The sequence below is a fragment of the Phoca vitulina genome, unplaced genomic scaffold, assembly GCF_004348235.1.
Source record: "Phoca vitulina isolate PV1807 unplaced genomic scaffold, GSC_HSeal_1.0 scaffold6, whole genome shotgun sequence".
Classification (NCBI taxonomy): Eukaryota; Metazoa; Chordata; class Mammalia; order Carnivora; family Phocidae; genus Phoca; species Phoca vitulina.
In genome coordinates this window covers 71524339-71544474 of record NW_022589709.1, presented here as the reverse complement: position 1 = coordinate 71544474, position 20136 = coordinate 71524339, and the positions used below count along the sequence as shown (strand labels likewise).

General features: G+C 36.1%; 1 protein-coding gene across 1 annotated transcript; it reads right to left on the bottom strand.

Annotated features, from left to right (window-relative positions):
* Positions 1-3150: 3150 nt before the first annotated feature.
* Positions 3151-15827, bottom strand: YIPF5 (Yip1 domain family member 5). Its single transcript, XM_032404451.1, has 7 exons — positions 15679-15827; positions 15432-15557; positions 15025-15144; positions 8447-8619; positions 7599-7744; positions 5599-5780; positions 3151-4249 (listed from the first exon to the last, which is right to left on the bottom strand). Exons 3-7 carry the CDS (start codon positions 15132-15134, stop codon positions 4087-4089), a joined length of 774 nt encoding a protein of 257 aa, XP_032260342.1. The 5' UTR covers positions 15135-15144; positions 15432-15557; positions 15679-15827; the 3' UTR covers positions 3151-4086.
* Positions 15828-20136: the final 4309 nt, after the last annotated feature.

The following is a 20136-nucleotide window of genomic DNA, read 5'->3' as shown; positions in this document are numbered from 1 at the left end:
AAATAAACCAAATTTATATATGCAAGGTAAGCCTAATCAGTTAGGCTCACACAAAACGTAATATCCGATTTTCAGAACCTAATGTGCTCAAGAAAGTATTTGTGCTTTTAAATTAGGAGAACAGCTCTGTATTTAATTAGTCCTCATTTGAGTATGTAATCATTTTAATTTATTTGCACAAACACAGGACACTGTGCTCCATCAGCAGATAATGTTCTTCATTAACTAAAGTAGGAACTTGGTGCACAAGGGTAGAAGTATTCCTATCTTGATGCAAAAATCCTAACTGCACACTACTAGATTTCCTTCTTCAGTTTGCATAGTCACAGTTCTGAGATATACATTTGGTAATATAAAACACTTTTAACTAAGTACTCTGCCAATCCCTAGAAATCGATAATTTAATATTTAATGTTTTATATTACCTACTGCCCAGTTATGAATATTTAGTTATTAATGAACAAAAGCAGCTTAATGAAATTCAAGTAATAGCTATATTAAAATTCAAACTTCAATAATTTGGATGGTGGCAGAGTAGAGTTAAAAATCAATTATTTCTTCATTGGTGGTATAAAATAGTAATAGCACAGATTGTAGAGAGTGGTGATTAGGACAGGCTTTACTCAGGCTGTTTGAAAGTAAACTCCGTATTCTTGACAAGCTAATGATAGATCATTCTTATCTATTCATAAAAGCACATGATCCAATGTTTCCTTACGGGATTCACAATAAACCTTGGTATCTTGTTATTGCCATTCCTTCCCCCAAATCCTAAATACATCGTAAGAAGAAAAAAGAATCTCCCATTAATCATTGTAACTCTCTGAAAAAGTACTTTGTTTTTGCCAAATTCTAAATGTTTCATTCTTACAGTTCCTATTTTGAAACAAGCATATCATTAGATGAAATTGCTTAAGAAATCCTTTAAGCTTTCATTTCCAAATAAATTGGAATTTAGAAAAATTGAGATCACTTGGTAACCAGTAGTTAGAATTTGACATGACATCACAAAATGAATCAGTGAATAGTTTGTGAGGATAGATTTAACTTGGAGCATTATTTGGGTAGAAGCCTGCTCTCACTAGAGTTTTGAAAACCCAGTGCTATTCTTCATGCTATGATCTATACCATTCTATATTTCTTGGAAAACTTTTGGAAATACTTTATGAAAGGCTAAACACCTTGTCATATATATACATACATATATGTATATACATAAATATACATAAATATACATATATATATATATCAATAAAAATAAAATTTCTGCTACAGGGCAAGTTAAGCAAATTGTCTGAGTCATTACATTAGCTCTGCTCTATATGACAATAGGCAGATCTCCAAATGTGGTTCTGACTTCCCACAATTTTCCACAACTAGGTCAGAATACCCTATTGGGTAAGATTTCAATTTCTATAGTTCTCCTTTTGCCCAAAGTTCTAAATTCTTCCATTTACAAGGAAAAAAGTGTCTAATCTCAGAAAGGAAAGGCTCTTTTGTAGGTAACAAATACTATAAAAATAATTGTATAATTTGAGCTTCAGAGATAACTGTCCTTCCTAGATTTGGAGTATATTTGAGTTGAGCAATGCCCATTAAGGTTACAAATAAACTTGCAAAATGTCAAATGCGCACTACTTAAATTCCACCCAAAATATGTCATTAGATACATTTCTTAAAATTCTCTTTGATTGGATGCGTAGTATGTGACAATAGGTAGCATTTTACGATTTATAGAATTTTGCACTATCTTTATAACAGTATCTGGAGAAAGAATGCCTATTCCTACAAGCCTAGTTATATAGCTCTTGAAAGCACCCACTGGTAAACATGGAAATATAACATGGTATTAAAAGTCATAAAATATACATTTATACCATACAAAAAAGCAACCGTCTGTCCTTGGCATAAAGGCATGCATAAATAAACAACACTCTAGCTTGAGTGAGAGAGCCTGAAAATCCATTCACAGTGAGTGTGTTACTCAGGAGCAATCACTAAGAGAGCTTGTAGCTATACTCCGTTATCTCTAGTATTTAATGGTATATGTATGTTTTTGGTACAAAATGGGCCCTAAAAGCAAGCTAGATTAGATGCTCTTCCTGGAACTTCATTGTGGAAACAAAAATCTACTACAATGCCACAGAAAAAAATCACCACACATAACTTTTTGAAATAGTTTTTCAGCTTTTAAAGTATGCATAAATACAGCTACATACATTGTATTTTAAAGAAATTTTTTTTTTAGAAGGGAAACTTTGGCTATACATGACTCTTCAGGTACCAAACTCTAAAACTAAGCTCTTGCATTAAACACAACTCCACTGTATAGCTGTTTTGACAGAGAAACTGCTTATATAAGATCGTTTTGTACCTAATCACTTTGGAGTTAAATAAGACAACTAACAACAAAAATCTCTCAACATTGATTTAAATTAAAAATTATTATCTTGGGGATGGGAGAGGCAAAAAATAAGAAAACAATTTGGGGAATCTGGCTGAAGATTAATGGTCTGAAATTAATCAACAGTGAGAAAATTTAATTCCCAAAGCATCACCTATCCTGTTCATTAGGAAAAACTGGATATTAACAGAAGGCACTCATATCTGCCTTAACAAGATTAGTGTATTTATAAAACTAAACTGAAAGAGGCAAAAAAGATACTACCCACGGATTACAATAAAAAATATTCTAAAACACTTTGGGGTAAGTTTGAAAACCCAGCCAGAAATGAATTATTACTGAGAGTATTCCTCCAGAAGATTAAGTATTAATGAAGAAAAACAAATTTACATGATTCCGGAGATTAGAAATCATGATCTTATAAGAAATATGTTTTATTAACTTAACCTCCTTTTTGATTGAACACTACCTTTTAAAAACAACAATTAACATCAGTTTGGTGTTTTCTTAGTCTAAAATTCTCCTTTTTTAAAAAAGGCAACATTTTCCTCCCCACAGGGCACCTTTTTCATAAGTGTAACTGAGCTTGTCCAAAATCAGAGGCAGTTTTTTCAGAAAAAGCCAATGATCAAAATACACGATACAGCATTTTCCTACAGATTCTCTGGCAAGAGAGCATGACATTAACCAAATAAATTTAACACAAGGAAATAATGTTGTAACTCAAATTGCCTTTCACTTAATCCTTTTTTTTTTTTTTTCTGATTTTTATACTAAATGATTTCTGTTCTTAAAACTTAGGATAAATCAGGAATACAAGTTAAAACCAGAATCTAGTTAAAGAAAATGTGATACCGAAAACAGCAAAAGTCAACTCAACAGCAGTTAAAACTGGGAAAATTTTAATTACTAAGCATCAAATGCATTTTACATTGATAACTGCAGTACTGAAATTGTGACATTTTAAATATTTTTCTCAAAAAAAGGTAGGATATATGGAGATCCAACTATGAACATTAATGTGGCCAGTCTGGGTCACTATGGTTTAGTTAATGCTAATCTTAACAGGTGTTCACATTTCCCGTCTACAATAAAGTAGACTACGAACTTCTTGTCTCGTTGAATTTTAGCAAAAACTCCATAATTTAAAGGAATGTCAAATTTTGGAAGTGCAAACTCGTAAATTCTACTTTGGGATCACTTTTTGCTTCAAGTGCATCTAACTCGAGAATACAGGCAATTTTTCTTTCCTAATCCCTTGGAAAAATATTTCTGCAATAAGTCTCGTGTCTTCTTAACTAAGACTGGGCTGTTTCTAAGAAAGATTTTTAGCTCTGTGGTTAGTTTCCCACAGTTGATAAAAATCTATTAAAAACATCTTAATGTAATTTTTGCCAGGAAAAAATTTGTTTTTCAAAGGCTGCAGGAACAGGAGAGAAATAGCACTTCTTATTCTTATATGTATAAGCACAAACACTTAAAGCTAGTCATACTGCAGACAAATCCAACACGGTATTCAAAAGTTCTATAAAAATGAACAAAAGATACATGTTTACTTCCATTGCTCCAACAGTCAAATGTTAGGTCTGCATGAGAGTTGCACTGTAGCAGTTCGCTGGTCCAATTTAAGGGTTCAAAGTCCTTTTTGGCCCAATGATGTCCACATGCCAGATAAAGTCAGTTCAAAAAACGGAAATTAGGGCAAAGACTCCATATAACAAAGCACAAGGATATGCTACTAGAAGTTGCTGTCCTTCCATGGCTAATGCAGAAATAAAAATTTTGGACGCAGAAAAACTACACCATCCAATAATTCCAGCAGTGAGAATGATTCCTACCATTCCTCTGTAACCGACAAGGAAAAAGGGGAGGGGGAGAAAGGCAGTAGATGAGATTAGTTATGTAAGAATATAACAACAACCAATTCTAAAGAAAGGCATTTTAAATCCACATTGTACACATCTGCAGAAAAGATCAAGATTTTTTTTTCAAATGTTAAAATAATGTACCTCACAGTGAATTCAATGACGCTCAATTATTCACATCCACATTCAATGACGTGAGAAAAAGCTCATTTATAATTACATTTTGCTCCTGTTAGCATAGGAGCTAGGTTTTTCAACTTTGGCATTACTGACACCTGGGATGAACGCACTTTTGCTGTGAAGGGGTGTTCGGTGCACTGTTAGGTTGTTGAGCAGAAGCCCTGGCCTTTAGCTGTAAGGTACCGGTAGCACCTGTGCACGCCCCACAGCTACGACAACCAAAATTATCTCCAGACACTGCCTGAGGTCCCCTGAGAGCAAAATTGCCCTGGTTATTGGTAGAAAAGTCTCTTTTGTAAAATTCAAATATCTATGTACCAATCTCCACAAATGAAAAGAGTGCAACAGTTTCTACACAAAATCTGAAGCATTTTTACGCAAAGCAAGAACACTGTGAAGCCATCATCTTGCCAAATGTCTGGCATCAAACAGCTGATGCATGCTCTTCCCCTCAACCTCTCCTTTAACTTTTTTAAGTGCAACCAAGGGCCATCACTGGTTGTGCCTGGCACTAGCCACAAGGAGGAGCCTGAACTGTTGAGAGAGAATCTGCACACTGGCCAAGAGGAGAGAATTTATCAACAGGAATTTACACCTTTCTTTTTAACCTTACCTAAAATATTATTTAACAATTACATACTTAAAACTGCTTGTAAGTACAGCTGAGAACATGGCAGGCTAGTAAGAGCCTCTTCCCATAAAAAGAATGTTTTGCTTTCAGCTAAAAAGCTGCCAAACATAAGAGTATGTGTTTATTATTCATTCACTTAGCATATGCCCAACATCTTTAAGAAACCAGATACAGTCTAAAAAATATCAAAGACGGTAAGTATAATTTTAACAACTTGATTTTTTCATGCAATATTTTAGTTAACAATCACCACTGTTCGGTTTACTGACACTGGTAAGTAAACACAAAAGTAGTGAAATTCTTTATCACAGATAAAAGCAGAGATGGTATAAAAGATTTTAAAATTTATTCCCAGTTCCACTGTTCACCACTGAAAAGCATGTAGTATAGTCCTCATTCACAACAGGCACTATAGCTCATGTTTGCTGAATCACAGTGATTAATCTTAAACTGATGGTGAGATAAATCCTATTACAGAGAATTGGTCAATCAATACCCAAAATAAAGATCGTACTTACTGCAAAGAAAATATCACTGCAAAGCTGGAAAGCAGGATCATGGGAAGAAGACAATATCCAAGGACACTTGCCACACACCCAAATGAAACACCTGTCATACTCATTAAGTTTAGTAAACAAAACATTCCTAGACATCCAATTGCACTGATCCCATATACATAGCCAAACTGGATTTTGCCAGCCTATGGGTAAAGAAAAGATTATAGGTTAAGGGGAAGAAAGTAAGTTCTTTTTGGTCTTATTTCACCTAAAATGGTGCATGTAAGAAAATATTCAATTTGTGAGCATCAAAATCTGTAGAGGCATCTATTCCTTATGCAGAAGAGTAAAACAGATTGTCTTTTATATCTCTCTCAAGAAATCTGAAGTATCTACTTCCCAATACACAGATATTTGGTTTTTCATTTTCCAGTTTGTATTTGAGCAATTCAGCAAATAAAGATACAAAATCATGGTACAATCACCTTTAAGGAGTAGATTTCTAAAAAGAAATCTAGCTGATTTTAAGCAAATAAACTACAGAGACAAGACAGAAAGCCCTGCAGAATGTTTGGACAATATCTAATATCACTTGAAAGCAGCTAATACCACCAAAATTGCCCCAAAGCAATTTATTCTCATTGGTAGTCGTAGTTGCAATCTTTATAACAGCAGAAACAATTTCATCATTCACTTTATAAGGCTGTTAAAGGAGCTAAGAGAAAGGAAGGCAGGATAAGCAGGACACTGTGGTTCTGTGGGGGAGGGGAGGAGAAAAGAAAACTGATTAACAAGCAAGAGAAATATAATGGAAGATATATTTTTCTTTCATTATTTTTCCAAATTGTTGGTGGATTTATACAGTCTTTTGACAAACAAAAAAACAAAAGAAAACTTAATTATGCTGTTGTAAAAGATATTAAAGAACAGACTTAAGACAGTGTAAGTTAGGTAAATTGCTGTCACAGTACTCTCAGTCAAGATATATAAACAAACATTGTATTCAGGTCATACTGTGACGAAAATCAGTCCAGAGATTTTAAAAACTTCCTGGTTTGTCAGATTCTAGACATATAAAACTCAATCATGAGACTGCCTCTAAAGATTACGTTACATGGAAAAATTCTTGTCATTTTTGTTAGACTCAGTATTTATTTATAAATATGTGAGAGTGTAGAAGTTTCAAAAGGTTCAGCTGAGTTCACCAATGGATTCACTAAGGTAATAATAATAAAACCTCATACATGTACAGCGCTTTAAAATTTTTCAGTGTTCTCATATAACCTGTCTTGGTTATAATCTGTAAACAATCTTGTGAGGTGGGAACCATAGGATTATCTATCAGAGGGAGCTGAAGGATGAAACGGCTTGCTCCAGGACAGAGCAGGAGCACTGAACTGATGCCCAGCTTTTCTGACTAAAAATCCCATCTTTTATCCATTACATCATTTATCTCTTCTAATTCAGAGAGATAAGATAAAATACAACAAATATTAACAAATTATCTTTACAACTACTCATTTTCAATATACTTTAACATTTGTAGGGAGGTAGGAGATAGGCAGTAAAACGTCTTGTCCTTTAATGTTCCAATTCATTAAAAGTTAAAATAATATAAAGGAAAGTAACAACCAGCACCACTATAATAACAAAACACCAAAGTCAGATTAAAAAAAAAAAAAAGCTATCATTAAAATATATAAATAAATAAAAGAGCAACAGGCTAAAAAATGTTGTCAATTTCTAAAAAGAAGGAATTTTGATGAGGGACTGAAGCCACACGTAACTATTTGTTTTTTTCCCCTAATAATTAGACATTTTCTTGGAACAAAAAATTATTTCTAAATATATGACATTTTTTAGCAATGGAGAAGTGATGAATGTGTATATATTCCAGCAACTTAATACCATTCAAAACACATGCAAGATCTGATAAATAAACAGTCTCAAACTTGGCTCCTGGTGGAACACTGGAAGATTGTTCTCTAACCCCACACTGAGAATTCAAACTAAAATCTTACCAGTAACAATGTGGCTCCAAAAGCAAGGCAAAAAACCATCGGTCCTGCCAAATCAGTCTCATTCATGATGCTGCCGTCTGCTACTTTTAATGGATGTAACACTGTTAGTGTTTTTTGCCAGATGTGGTCAAAATTGATACCTAATTCTAAAAGAAAAGAAAATAAGACAGTCAATTACGATTTGTGACACACCTTTAGTTTACCAGAATCTATGCTGCAATAGGAGACAAAATGAAACACTGAGCATCAAAAGAGAATCTAGCAATATGAGACATTTTGGTTAGTCCTCAATACCAGTCTTCATTAACAGTAAGGGGTTCTTTACCTGGGGCTTCGGAATACCTGGAGATGCTATGAAATTGTGTATGAAACTGTTTCTATGCACAGGTGTGCATTCTTCTGAGAAGAGTATCCATAGTTTTCATTAGACTTTGAAACTATATCCAACCCCCTCAAAAAAATACACAGTACTACTGCTTAATGGGTTTACATTTTTTTTTATGAGAATACAATTTGAAAAACATCATACTTTTCAGTGATGTTACTAGTTTTGCCAGCTTCTTCCATGTAAAATAATCACAATACCATGCTTTTTCCTTTTATTTCTTCCACTGACAGAATTTAATCAGTAATGTGAAGTCAAAGTCAAGGCTCACACGCTGACATAATTTCACTTTATAAAGATCTATTAAAAAATCTGGTCCCCTACAGCTCAATGGGGATTCATATCTCTTTTTTTCTATAACATTATTCTTTTAAAGGAAAGGACAAGTTCTCCAAACTAAGATATATTTTCACTGACCAGGTGGACACTACAGAATACTATGAACTGTTGCAACCAATCCTACCTTCTAATAAAGGTGGCTCATCCTCAAAGTTGTTTCCATAGAATGGCTGAGGTGTCGTTGGAGTGTACGCCTGAGTTGGCTGAAAAATCTGCCCGGTGTACGGCTGTTGTGGCTGCATCATGTCGGGAGGGACAAATCGGCCTTGCTGCGAGTAGTCATAGCCAGGATACTGTCTGTAAATCAAAGTTACATTTCTTAGAATTATGTCAACAGTGGATATCTCTGAGAGCTAGAGAGTCACAGTCATGCAATTCCTAGAACAGCTACTTTGCCAGTTTTCGTAAATGGTGTTGAAATGATAACTAAGACCGATCTGATTATCTACAATGGTAAGTTGTGTTTTTTAGAGAACCTTCCTGATGATGCCAACACTCACACTGAGCTTAAGCATTTTACAAACTACGAAACTTTTAAACATTAGGTGGTCAACAAATGAAAACTTAAGAATTTTATCTATTTCTCCCCCTCCAGTAAGTAAAGAATTTTATCTATTTCTCCCCCTCCAGTAAGTACATGTAATATGAAGATAGCTGTGAAATACAATTGATGCCTAAGACTACGCATGAAAACGTAACATGACAGACTTTGTACTACATGCTATGTAATTTTCCACTGTGGTCTGGATCTCCACTGAATGTAATCATTCTTCTTTACTCTTTGTAGTATGTTATTTTTTGCAAGTGGGTAAATCTTTTTAAGAACGAGCACCAATTTCAAATACAGAGTGGAAAAATTCAAGCCTCTTTCTGTGAAAGCTTTCCGAATATAACAACACATTATTAGTACATCTTGCATTTGAAGAGCACTTTTAAGTTTTCAAAGTAGGTATACAACTATTGTCTCATTTGATATGCGCTATAGTAAATCCTGCATTGTAGAAAAAGAGACTTTACTAAGGCTATTTTAATGATGAAAACAACAGGGAACAGAAGGATGCTGAAGCAGTATCTTTAAAAACCTGTTTTACCATGTTCTGGGAAAAAATATGGCTTACCTATCAACAGGACTAATCTCATTACACAGTAAGAAATACAGAGTAAAATAATTATTTTATTTTATTTTTTTTATTTAATTTTATTTTAGTATGTTAGGTTATTTTAAAAGATTTTTTAAGATTTTACTTATTTATTTTTGAGAGAGGGTACAAGAGCACAAGCAGGGGGAGGGGTAGAGAGAGAAGCAGACTCCCCACTGAGCAGGGAGCCTGATCCCACGACCCTGGGATCATGAGCTGAGCTGAAGGCAGACACTTAACCAACTGAGCCACCCAGGTGCCCCTAAAAGATATTTTTAAAAAGAACTGAGAAGCCTTAAAGATCCTTTAATCACCCTTAAAAATTTTATAGTTCCCTCCTGACAAGTATAAAATCTAAAGACTGCCAGGAATATAGAGATTTTAAAATTAAATCTGATTTTTAAATTAACTGAACATCTCGATTAAAAGCAAATCCAAGTAATGGCAAAATTTCAACTACACGTAGCCCTTTGGAGAGCTCAATGAGACTCTCAAGATTTACTTATCACGCTAGTCCAATCCAAGCTTAAAAAAATGTTATTTATTTTTCTGGCTATATACTAATATAGAATTTGATGAAACACTACTTTAATAGCAAAAAATAAAAAACAAAACAATACGAACAGTTACAAGTAAATATACTATAATAGGAGCATAGGCTACTATGCACCTGTTAAAAGGGATGAGGTACTTTTATGTGTACTAATAAGGAACGATAATCAAAAAACACTCAGTAGGCAGAATTAAAAACACCCAATGTTCAGAACAGTATATATCATATGTACCCACTGTGATGGTACTTTTTAGAATGTATCTGTAGTATGTATATATTTGTACATGTATTTTATATATATGTACATTACGTATAATACGTACAATTACACAGGTTTAGGTATAACATAACGTAGTATAACACATATAATTAAATAGGTAAAAGGACCTGGAAACGGGGAAGTGGAAGACTTATTTTCATATTAAAAACTTCTGCACCTTTAAAAGTGTTGTACATTTACTATTTGTTAAAATTAATTCATTCTAGGGACGCCTGGGTGGCTCAGTTGGTTAAGCGTCTGCCTTCGGCTCAGGTCATGATCCCAGGGTCCTGGGATCGAGCCCCGCATCGGGCTCCCTGCTCAGCGAGAAGCTTGCTTCTCCCTCTCCCTCTGCTGCTCCTCCTACTTGTGCTCTCTATCTGTCAAATAAATAAATAAAATCTTTAAGAAAATAAAATAAAAAATAAAATTAATTCATTCTAAAATGTTATATGTAACGTATAGATATATATTAACTACTAAAAATTTCCAAAAATATATATAACCTACTTGAATGTTACTGTGTCAAGTGTTTAATGTAAATTATATCCTATTACCTCCCTACAACTTTAGGAGGTTGGTTTTATCATCCTTCCCATTATAGAGATGTAGAAACTGATATTTGGGTGAAAATGATTTTGCCTATGGTGGGGCCAGGATTCAAAACTAAACTTTTTGACTCCAGTGGCCAACTCGTAACAATCATAATAAAAATCATCCCCAAATCCTACCTTATGGAGAGAGCTATAGTATCTTTTTTCCATATATACCTTTCCCCTGTTGTTTTTATATGCAAATATGTTGATTTCCATTTATTTAAATACACACACACACACACACACACACACCACAGGACTAGATGGTTGAAATGAACTAGGACAAGAACTAATGATCTAGTATGCTATTGTGTTGATCTGTTAGAATGTATCACAGATCTACCTCCGAGTTTATGAAACAGCTAGAAAAGCTCCATATGGAGGCTTCTACAATCTGCATAAACAGATTGCATTTTATTCTCTCGCTCTCACACAGAAAGAGACAGAGAGAATATGAATGTGTATGCAACAGAAAAACCAAAAAGAATGGTACAGGCTCTCTGCTCTTAGGATCCCCTTATACCCTTAAAATTTATTATTGGGAACCCCAAAGGTTTTTTTATTTATGTGGACTATATCTGTTAATATTTATCACATTACAAATTAAAACAGAAATGTTTAAAATATTTATTAATTCAAAGTAACAATGAACCTGTTACATATCAGCATAAATTTTTATGAAAAATTACTTTAAAAAATTACTAAGTGGCACCGTATTATATTTTTGACAATCTCATTAACATCTGGTTTAATAATAGATAGCTACAAATTCTTAGATCTGTTTTTGCATTCAATTTGTAGTGATGTATTGTTTTAGTTGAAATAGCTGAAGAAAATCTAGTGTTGCAGACAAATAGTTGGAAAATTATTTAACAACCTTTTCGGATTATCATAAATATTCTTTTCATACTACATCAAAACTCAAAGTGGTAGTTTTTTAAACTTGCAACATAGAAAACAGAACAATACTAATAAACTTTTTATACTGTTACATTAGAATACACCGATCTGTCTTGCACTTGAATGGATCCTTTCTTTACTCATGTATTATTTTGTAACATTCACTGCTGATTTAGAAAATGTTAGGGCAATATAGCTCTTCCAAACATTGACATATTTAATATAAAAACATATATGAAGTATAAATATAGGAAAATCACATTTGTTAGTATCACCAATGATTTCCTCAGAAAAGTGGTTAATTACTGGAAAGCTGACAAGTTCACAGTAATGGACACAGTTTTCCCAAATCCTCATTTTTACCTGAAAACTTGAATTTAACCACTGGCTACACATACTGTCAATTCTCTTTCTTGAAGTAAGAAGCTCAATTATTTCATCTTTGAGAAAGTATCTGCCCAGTACTCAAGTCTAAATAACTATATCTGTCGGGATGTTCCTTCCAATAAAAATGGTTTTCATGAAAAGCAGCTGATACAGCCTGCGATTGATATTGCACGGGGGCTCTTCCTCGAGATAATCATTGTACTTCAGTATGAAGCAGAGGTGTTTTATGACTGTTTCCCATTTTGTCACACAGAATATTTTTAATGTGTGTGTACTGAAGGGTCAGGACTTAATAGCATCATAATTTTTACTGCTTCATCAAGGGTATCCTTGAATGAAAATGGTTCCCTCCACACCCCAGCAAGTGTGTGGCAATGAAGAATACCATGATTACTAGAACAATCTGATGCCCTTGTCTTGATTCATATTCAGGTACTAGCAGTTTTGTCAATCAGTTTTTACAACATCAGTACAAATGTCAACACACCTAAAAAGGTAGATAGTGTCTTAGTATTGTTATAATAATAGTTTTAACCTTAAAGACTCCCTGAACGGTCTCAAGGATCCTCTGGGGTCTGCAGTCCACATTTTAGAACTGCTCATATAGACTTATAAATGTCATGTAAGGAAGAGAATTACTACAAGCAAATGACAGCTTTAAAAGTGTTACCATCATTCCTTCTTTAAGATGCAAGGTGAGAAAGAAACACCATGGAATTTTCCTGTTTTCCTTTTCTGTAAGGACCTGGTCAGGAAAATTCATGGCTTGCTCCTGTTGGGTTTAAATTAGAACATAGCATGTGTAGACATGATCTTTAGAGACTAAGTCAACCTTGTATTCCATATAGGTATTTATCAGTTAAGTCAAAGATGAAAAAATACTAGCTTGAAATACTTTAAAAATATGTAGTTGGCATTTTACAGGCATATCTAGCATACAATGTGGGACTTGTCCGATGGGACAATCATAAAACTCAAAAGATTAAGATCAAAAGGCCTTTTACTTTTTGTTGTTGTTGTTATATGAATATATAAATGATACTTATAAAAGAAACCCAATTATTACTGCTAATACATTAAGCTTCCTGTTTTCCTAGGCTTCATATATCAACTCATATTTATTAATTGGCAATAATGGGTATATAAGCAGCTGCAATAAAACTTAATTATACTGAAGCAATGGTTACTGGCACATGATCTGGTTGCAATGGGATTGTGAGAATATTTAGCAAAAGAGTATCTAAACAACCTCCCTATGGAAAACTGAAATGAGAGGATGATATCTGGAATGAAAAGATAAGTCACACGTTTAGGTGATGCAAACACAGACAGGACAGGAAACAAAGGCAGTGATAAATAAACCTAGGAGGCTATGATCTAAATGTAATAGTTCTGCGGAGTCCAAATATCATTTAGTTAAAAAACAGGCCTGCATACAGCACAGGTTTTCCAAAGCCCTTTGGCTGCACTCTACCCAATCCTTCATTCATTTTCCTCTCATACACAGATTAAAACAAACAAACAAAAAACATTTTTAAGTAAATAAACAAATGGAGATTTCTCAACATGATTTTTCCAATTCTGGCCAATTAATTGTTCAAAAAAGATAAATCCCTGATGGAATATAAGAGAATGTCACTGAAAAAAAAAAACTGATTCACAGATAGTATTTTTCACATGCTCACTCCCACTGTTCAATGTGTTAGGTTTTAGGGGGAAGAAAGCTTTGGAATATATCAAATTAAGCAGACTTAAGGGGGCAAAAGGCGTAAAAAGTACAGCTTATATAAGACAGACCACACTGAGGGCTGAATTTGAGTTATGCTTTGCTTTTTAAATTCTTGGGCACTTTCATTCAGACATATTAATTCAAACATGTTCTACTACTACATGTTTCTCTCAGATTGATTCAATACACAACCTTCCCTTGCCCTCATTCTGGGAGACCCTTCATGAGGTTTTTAATTCAGGGTTCACAGATGAACATCAGACGGCACATAACTGTGCAGTATTATGCATATTTGTGTGGGCATTTGAGTGTATGATTTATATCTCAGAAAGAGGCCCATCATTTCTGTAAGATTCTTGAAGGGCTCCTGGATCATCTAAAAAAGGTTAAGCCACCCTGGTATCACAAATGACTGATGAGATTATCTTTAAGAAACTAAGAATATGATGTCCTAGAGGAGAATGGTGGAAAGCCTCAACTAATGTATTTCTGCCACTAACACCAGGGACTATTAAAAAGTCAGGGTTTGGTTTTGTTCTTAAGAGTTCAGGGCTGAAAGGGTTTGAGTCCCCCTCTTCAATCGGCAACTGGCAACCTGTGTGTACTGACCGTAAGGTTTCGATATGAGCACTAATAAAGATGATTATCACTTGCTATTAAAAAAATCACCTGATGATTCATAACAGAGAGCTTACACTGCTAAATAGTGTCACTAAGCCCTTTGAATTAACGTTGATAAGGTCTGAAATTTGGACTGATCTAACTTCTTAAACTAGCCGTCACAAGATTTTAAATTTTTAACTGGTTCTGTAGATGAAATAGCCTAGGTATCTTCTAGATACTTGAAGCTAATAGCCATATCCTAAATGATGTAGAAATACTATTACGAGGAAACAGTTCTTAACAATCTACTTTTGCAGCCACGGCACACCTGGAGATTTCGCAGAAGACACCAAACTCTAAATAGGGCAATGCCTTCAAACCCAAACCAGTGTCACAGATCCTTCCAGAGGAAGGAAGATTATGAAAAATCACATTCCTAACAAGGCACACGGTGACACGTTCAGTTTTAGGCAGAACCAAACAATGAGGATACAGGCTTTCACTTCAGTCTGGACTAAACAAAGTTGACAACTTACTTGCTATAGGGTCCTCCACTTCCTCCATAATCATAGGACTGCTGTGACTGGTCATCGATGCTGTAACTTGTCTGGTAGAAATCCGTGTTTAAGTTATCAAACCCTGCCATTGCAAATTATCTGTAAGAGAAGAAAAATGGCAAATAGCGTTTATACCCAAGGTCCTACTGATTTCATTTCGATACAAAGCAAAAAGCCTCAGGAGGCAGTAAATTATTTTTTCTGGAATTGGGGGAACGGCATTTGAAGGATAGGTCCAGGTGGGAGTTGCACAGGAAACGTCTAGTCTCTAAGAGCCGGGAAGACACCTGCACTTCACGGAGCTGATATGCCCTGGTTAGGGCAAAGGGCGTGGGAGAATGGTTCCACGGAGGTCTAAAATAACAACAACAAAGACGATTCCTCACCTCAGGGCGGACTCTGCTGCTGACAAGGCGACTGTCTCTTTGCAAAATAAGGCCTGGGCCTTCCGGGAAAGGGCAGACTCCTGGAAGGCCGCGAATGAGGTACAGGGGCCGCGTCAAAGCAAGCGCCTGAAAGAGAGTGAGGGTCTGAGCGAAATGACCGGAACGCGGCGCCGAACGGAGGCAACAAGCCGCGCCACACAAGACTGAAGAGAAGCCGAACAGTGTGCCACAAGCCTGGGACACTCACCAAACGCGGAAGCGGCGGTAGCGGCGTCAGCAGCTCCAGCAGCCCCCCAAAACCCCCCAAAAACGCTTAAGACCCTGAACTCACTCCGTTGCTACGTGTCACAGGGCCAAAGAACTGCTTCCGGGGCACGCCCGCTCGCGCAGGCGTGTTGGCAGATATGTGCCCCTCTAGGGCAGATACGGGGCGGGGCCGGGGAGGAGGAAACCTGCTGTGGAACATGCGCAGTACCGAAGAAGTTAGACCAGTGGTGGACCAATGAGAAGAAGGAAAATACTTCCGGTAGCCTGGTGAGCGATCGAGGCTGAAAAGCGCAGGCGCAGCAATTGTTAGTTACTATTTGGAGGGGGGAGAAGTCTTTAGCAGACGCGAGTCCTGGGAGAGGATGTGCTGGCTGATACTGAGCGGATAGAGCCTCTCTCCTGTCCACAAACCACAGAGCTCGGTCTTTCTGGCATTACTGTGATCCAGAAACAGTGCTATAGAGTTTATGTGTATTATTTAGTCCTTACGACCTAATGAGATGATGACTCTATTACTTTCCTTTTGTAAGTGAGGCTGTTAAGTGTTCATTTAGTAACATTGAGTGCAGTGTTGCAGGACAACTCACCTCGCTGTACTAGCTGTTGGGGCTACTATGATGAATACAAGCTAAATGGTACCGCTCACCTGGGATTCGTTGGGGTGGGGTTATCAAACACATATAAGTATATGTAAAACTGTTACTAATATTCTTAAGTGCTACGTAATTCTTTGAAAGGGTGTAATATTCATCTGGGACGGAAAATTGGGAAAGCCACTGTGAAAAGGTGATGATAAAAAGGGTGAAAAGGAGTTTTTAAAGAAAAGGGAAATGAGGGAAGGGGAAGAGCATCAATATTTCAGGAAGTGAGAATAGTGTGTGCAAGGCCTAGGATTAGGGAAAACATGGTGTCAGAAAAGGTGTAAATAAGGGTTCTTCAATCTTTGCACTATTAACATTTTGATCTAAATGATTCTTGCGGGCGGGGAGGGGAGGGGGACGAATGAAGTTGCCTTGTGTGCTGTAGGATGTTTAGCAACATCCCTGACCTCTACCAGCTAGATGCCAGTAGCACAGCCCCCATCCCCACTGCCACCTTGTGACAACTTAAAAATGTCTCTTGGATAAAATCAGTTTGGAAATCACTGGTTTAAATGCAGCGGGGATGGTTAGAGAGGCGATGGAGGACAGCCATGTAGGAGTTGAGGCTGGAGCTACAGGCAAGGGCCAGGAATAGAGTAGAGTGTCTTGTGGGATTCTGGTTTTGGTTCTAAAAGACAGGAGAACCACTGAAGGTTATGAACTGAAGAGTGTCATAAGTAGATTCTTTCCTTTTGATTGCTCTGGCTGCGTGTTAAATCACAGAGTGTTAAATCACTTTTTGAAAGCGCAGGAATCCTAACTCCAAATGCCATGGTATTAACCATTGAGCAGAACTGTCTTCAGAGCTTATAGTATTAAAATTTAGCCCTTGCATTATATGCTGGCCCCCAAAACCCATGGTCTTTACAAAAGAAACCAGGCCACTGCTCTGGGACTGGTTTCCAAAGGAATAATAAAATTTCACTGGTTAAAAGGTTTTTTTCAACATACACTCTGTATGAAACAAACAAGTAAAACAACCAAACAAAAAAAACTCCACACTCCCCTCCAAACAAAAATAATAATAGGAAAAGGACATAACAAACTGAAAAACCAAGGAGTATACTCTTGAGATGAATGGGTAGCTAATTTCATCAGAAAATTTCTGGAAAAGCTCATTAAATTATTCAATTTACCAACTTTTGTAAATCATTTTAGGATTTATTGATGTAGGTACCATCTGCACAACTCTTGGGAAATGACCATGTGGCCAGATTTGCTGGAGCCAGCCACATTGTCCCATTTTATGCCTGTTTTTTTCCAGCATAATTATTAATATTTTCCCTTTTTTGCTATCAAAAATATCCCAGTTTGGTTGATAAATTATACAGTTATGCTCTCTAAGCTGTATTACCTATGAAGCTGAATTTCTGGTTATCGACAACATGCAATAATCTATTACTTCATCTACTTAGTGATCTTATGGTTGAAAGAAAATTCGAGTCTCCCCCCTACCTGTCTCTCCCTCCTAGCCGTACCTGTCCCTTACTCAATAAGACAAGCAAAAACATTAAGTTACATGATTAAATCTTCCACATTGTTTGACTTTGAAGTATAAACCAAGGTATCCTGCAGAAAACCCTTAGAGAATAACAGTCAATTTTGTGGTTAGTCAGGTAGACCTCTCGTTTTGGGGAAAAAACGTTTTTTTTTCTTTTGGTGTTGCATCCCCCACCTCAGGATAGTCTCCAGAGAGTTATATTTAAGCAAACTGCAGTACTTGGTAAATGTGCTGGCCTCTGTTAAAGTCACTGAATTGTATTCATTAAGAGTAGGAAGTCTTAACCGGGTCAAGAGTTAATAGAACATGAAGTGGACTTGTAACAGTGGCCCAGTCATCTCTGGGACTTAGTATGTCAGTTACCAAACTTGTGACCAAAAAAAAAAACACTCTGATCACGAGTGGTATCTTCTAATTAGTTTGACAATCATGCTAGAATACACACTAACACTTTTACATACTTCACAAACACACGCAGAAAACTTCGTTTTTGGGGGGCACCAGTGAAATTGTGCTTAGATTTTAAAGATTTTTATTTATTTATCTGACAGAGAGAGACAGCGAGAGAGGGAACACAAGCAGGGAGAGTGGGAGAGGGAGAAGCAGGCTTTCGGACAAGGAGCAGGGAGCCCGATGCGGGGCTCGATCCCAGGACGCTGGGATCATGACCTGAGCTGAAGGCAGATGCTTAAAGACTGAACCATCCAGGCACCCCAAAATTGTGCTTAGATTTTAGAGTTGCCTTCTTTCCCCTCTGTTTTATAGTAAATATGTCATGGGGAATTTGGCCAGAAAATTCTGGCTTGAACATGGGTAGTTTCCCCTACTTTCAGTTATATCCACAAGCACCAAATAAGGTGAGGATTTGGCAGCTGTGTACTTATCATGTCAAGTTTCACAATGAAACCTGATGATTATGGTGAAAACCAATGTAAATGCCCAAGATCTGTTTTCACTATCCCTGAATATTAAAGATATAACTCCATTTCCCAAATTATATCCCCTCCAAATTATCCTTTATCCCTTAGAAAAGAGTTTCCTCCTCAAATTCTGCTTCTGTCATTTCAATTATTTTACTTGGAACAATAAATTACTGTCTTGGGAAGTCAGATTTGCCTGGAACAACACCGGATGCTTTTAGACAAAGTGGGTTTTTAAAAGGCAAAGAAATTTAACCCTAGCTTAACATTTATTCTTGGGATTTTGACTTGAATATTCCAAGTGCCTCGTGCTGTAAAAAAAAAAAAAAAAAGGCTTTTAAAGATAATTTTTAAAGCAATGCTGTATTTTTATTGTAGAGCTCAGACAACCTCTTAAATAGCAAATCAAACATTTCTAATATTAGGTGAATGGGTATTGTGGTTTGGGATAAGAATTTCAGTGACAGTAGTGGAAGTTCTGTGTCTCAAACTTAGAAGGGGAAATACTGTAAAACAGCATCAGAGGGCTGGGCTCTGGTGATGGCAGAACTCCTCCTGCCAACGGTGCAGTGAAGCATTTGGGGGGGAAAAAAAGGTATGAGCTAATACCAGTATATAGTTACTATGTACCTCACGCTGCTCTAAGCCCTTCACACCTTTCTACTCAATTACTTTTCCTAACAGCCTGACAAGGTAGGTACTATATACTTGACATATGATGAAACTGAGAACAGAGAGGTTAAATAACTTGTCAAACATCATAGGGTAGGAAATGCTAGACCTGAGATTTGAACCCAGTCTGGCTTCAGAGTCCTTGTGCTAAACCACTAAACTATACTGTTGTGTTACATAACATGAATATAAAAAGGGCAATATTTCTAATAAATATGCCAATTTACCTAACGTGATTTTATATATATATATGTATATGGGTATATATACATACTAAAATTGCAGTTAGTTGATAATTGTATCTACATTCCCAAATGTGTATATATTCAAATTAATAAAAAATATTTTTTGTAAACTTCTCATTGGGCACATGACAAATCACCTCATGTTCAAGTTTACCTTATATTCATCATGTAATTGAATGAATAATGTATAGTGGTTAAGGGAGCATGTCTGGAGCCAGACCGCCTGGATCTATATCCTCTCCCACTTACTAGCCATGAAGTTAGCAAAGTCTCTGTGCCTGACTTTTCTCCTGGATAAGAGCAAGATGACAACAGTATTCATCTTACGTGCTTTCTACAGGATTGCGTGAGATAATGCATGCAAATATCAATGCCTAAATACTAGGTACTCAGTGAATCTTTGAACTTATGGCCATTGCTGCATCTATATAGCTGTAGAAGCCATATATTATTATTTTT